Here is a 2,432-nt window from a genome sequence, read left to right on the forward strand (position 1 = left end):
TTTTGTGTGTGACCAACCCCTACATTAATTAAAATATTTGAAAAATGTTGGAAACATTGTCGTATCTGTCATAATCACCAAGGCTATATCAGATGGTACCCCACTGCAAGGTTCGGAAAGAAGTGTGGTTCACATGCTACTCTAAGCAATGGAGTAGTTGAAATAGATAAGATTCTTAAACATACTACATAGATGACACCTTCAATTTCACAATATAGGTAATACGTAATGTTCTGAGCTAACCTGGTATTCAAAGTCCTCTATATAATCTTAAACTATATAGTTCCAAAACATTCTTACTGTTTTGATGCCAATGATTTATTTATAACTTAGCAAAGGTGTAGCTCTTATACTTTCCGGCAGACAGTTTGTGCTAAATTTCTTTTATGCTTTTGCCATTGCTGTTTGCTGTGCTTAGAACATGCTGTGTCTATCATTTACCTGTCAAAAATCTCTGTTCCTTTAGACTCAGTTCAAATGAGCACTTTTTATGCATCCTTCCTCCTTCCTATTGTATTGTTTGTAATTATTCCATCTTCTAAAACCCCAAAACAATTTTACAAAATTTTCTCTTATGGAAGATCATATTTGGCTTGGTTTAATAGCTATTTCCATATCTATCTCATTTCCTCCTTTAAATATTTGTTGAGCAATGAATGCATGCATGAATAAGAGAGGAATTTATATCCAAGTCCCTTTCTGCACAAGTCTGTGAGTCTGTCCCTGCTCCATAGCCTCTGTGCCTGAGTGGTTCTGCCTCTTTTCCCCAAAGGCCCATCTGGAGGAACTGCGCCACCTGTGGGACCTGCTGCTGGAGGTGACCCAGGAGAAGGGCTCCCTGCTTCTGCGGGCAGTGAAGCTCCAGCAGTACTTACAGGAGTGTGCTGACATCTTAGAGTGGATTGGAGACAAGGTATAAGACCTAACAGAAAGCCCATAGGACCTCCCTCCTCTCTGTCTTGGGTACTCCATAGGCGCTTACTACAGACTATTCACAAAAAAGTCAGGGTGCCTATTCCGGGATTTTGTTCCTTGAAAGACAGAAGAATTTTGGCAACAATTTAGGGGTATTCCAGAGGTGAACATTGTAAGGGGTAAGTCTAATGTATGGACCTGAATATGGAGAATGTAAGACTTACACAAAGACCATGCACTGGAAGATGATCAAGGTTCACCCTCCTTCTACCTTCTTGATCTTTAACTCCTTCTCCTATGTTTTTGCTCTTACTTTGGGGCCTGGCTGAGAGTATTGCCAGCACTTTCTCTAATCTCGTATATCTCAGTGCCAATAATTGTGGTTTTTTTTTAATTTTTCAAAATACTTAAAGAATAATCTGAGAGTTACGACTGAAGATTAACACAAGCAGGTGCCTAGTGCAATGATTTTGTAGATATTCTGTATATTGCATTGAGTAGAAAGGAGATGAATTTATTTCTCATGTTCCGAAACACAACAGGGTGCTTCCGGGGGCTTTGGCTAACAATGACCCCAATCTTGCTAAATGATTGCCTCAAAGAGCACACTGTTCCCTGGGCCAAGGTGCTATCTCAGGAAATACACTCCTACTTCTGGCTCTTCCCAGGAGGGGTTCTCCCAGCCTTCTCATGTGTTTCCATCTGAGCTGTCCTGGGAATGCAAGCAGGGGTTTGGCTCTTTTGACCTGTAGGAATGCCTACAGTAATCGCTGGGGACTGAATGAACTTTTCTGTATCTATAGGAGGCTATAGTAACATCAGTGGAGCTTGGTGAGGACTGGGAGCGTGCAGAAGTTCTGCATAAGAAGTTTGAAGAGTTCCAAGTGGACCTGGCAGCTCGAGAGGGGAGAGTGGATGGAGTGAACCAATATGCCAATGAGTGTGCCGAGGTGAGGTGGGAGCATAAGAGTCATTCCAAGAAGGGGTTCTGATACATAGTGAGAACTTCTGGCCATTGGTAAGTGGGATATGAGGGAGATGGGACATTGTGAGAAAACACAGAGTAACATGCTCTGAGCAGTTCTCTCGCCTCTGGATCCACCCCTTGTCAGTCTATGGAAATGGAGTCTGTGTCTGCATGTGTGTGTGTGTGTGTGTGTGTGTGTAAAGGAATTAAATCCACAATGAACAAGAAGAAAACTTTTGTACCAGGCAGTACTAGTGTTTATGGGGAACTTTCCTTAATAAAGTAACAAGTATAAAGTAGCATAGAATATAAAATAATGTTCGGCTATCATAATATATTTATACAATATCATTATACATGATTATTTTGGGGGGATGAGGAAGGGAATGGAAGTAGATTTACTTTTATTTACTTCAGAAAATACTTAAGTAAGTTTGCAATCTCTGAGCAGACAAAGGCTCAGTGTTGAAATAATGACCCTAGTAGATGCAAGAAAACTGGGAAACCAGTTTTCTGAGATACATATATACACACACATATGTGTATATGC

General features: G+C 40.8%; 1 protein-coding gene across 1 annotated transcript in view; it reads left to right on the forward strand.

The window, feature by feature from the left end:
• SPTA1 (spectrin, alpha, erythrocytic 1) overlaps positions 1-2,432 on the forward strand; it is a 71,165-nt gene that overhangs the window by 3,708 nt on the left and 65,025 nt on the right. Inside the window, exons 4-5 of the mRNA XM_012659453.1 lie at positions 773-913; positions 1,719-1,865. Of these exons, the coding sequence (XP_012514907.1) occupies positions 773-913; positions 1,719-1,865 (288 nt within the window). The remainder of the gene's footprint in view (positions 1-772; positions 914-1,718; positions 1,866-2,432) is intronic.

Source organism: Propithecus coquereli, unplaced genomic scaffold, assembly GCF_000956105.1.
Source record: "Propithecus coquereli isolate 6110/MARCELLA unplaced genomic scaffold, Pcoq_1.0 Scaffold610, whole genome shotgun sequence".
Taxonomy (NCBI): domain Eukaryota; kingdom Metazoa; phylum Chordata; class Mammalia; order Primates; family Indriidae; genus Propithecus; species Propithecus coquereli.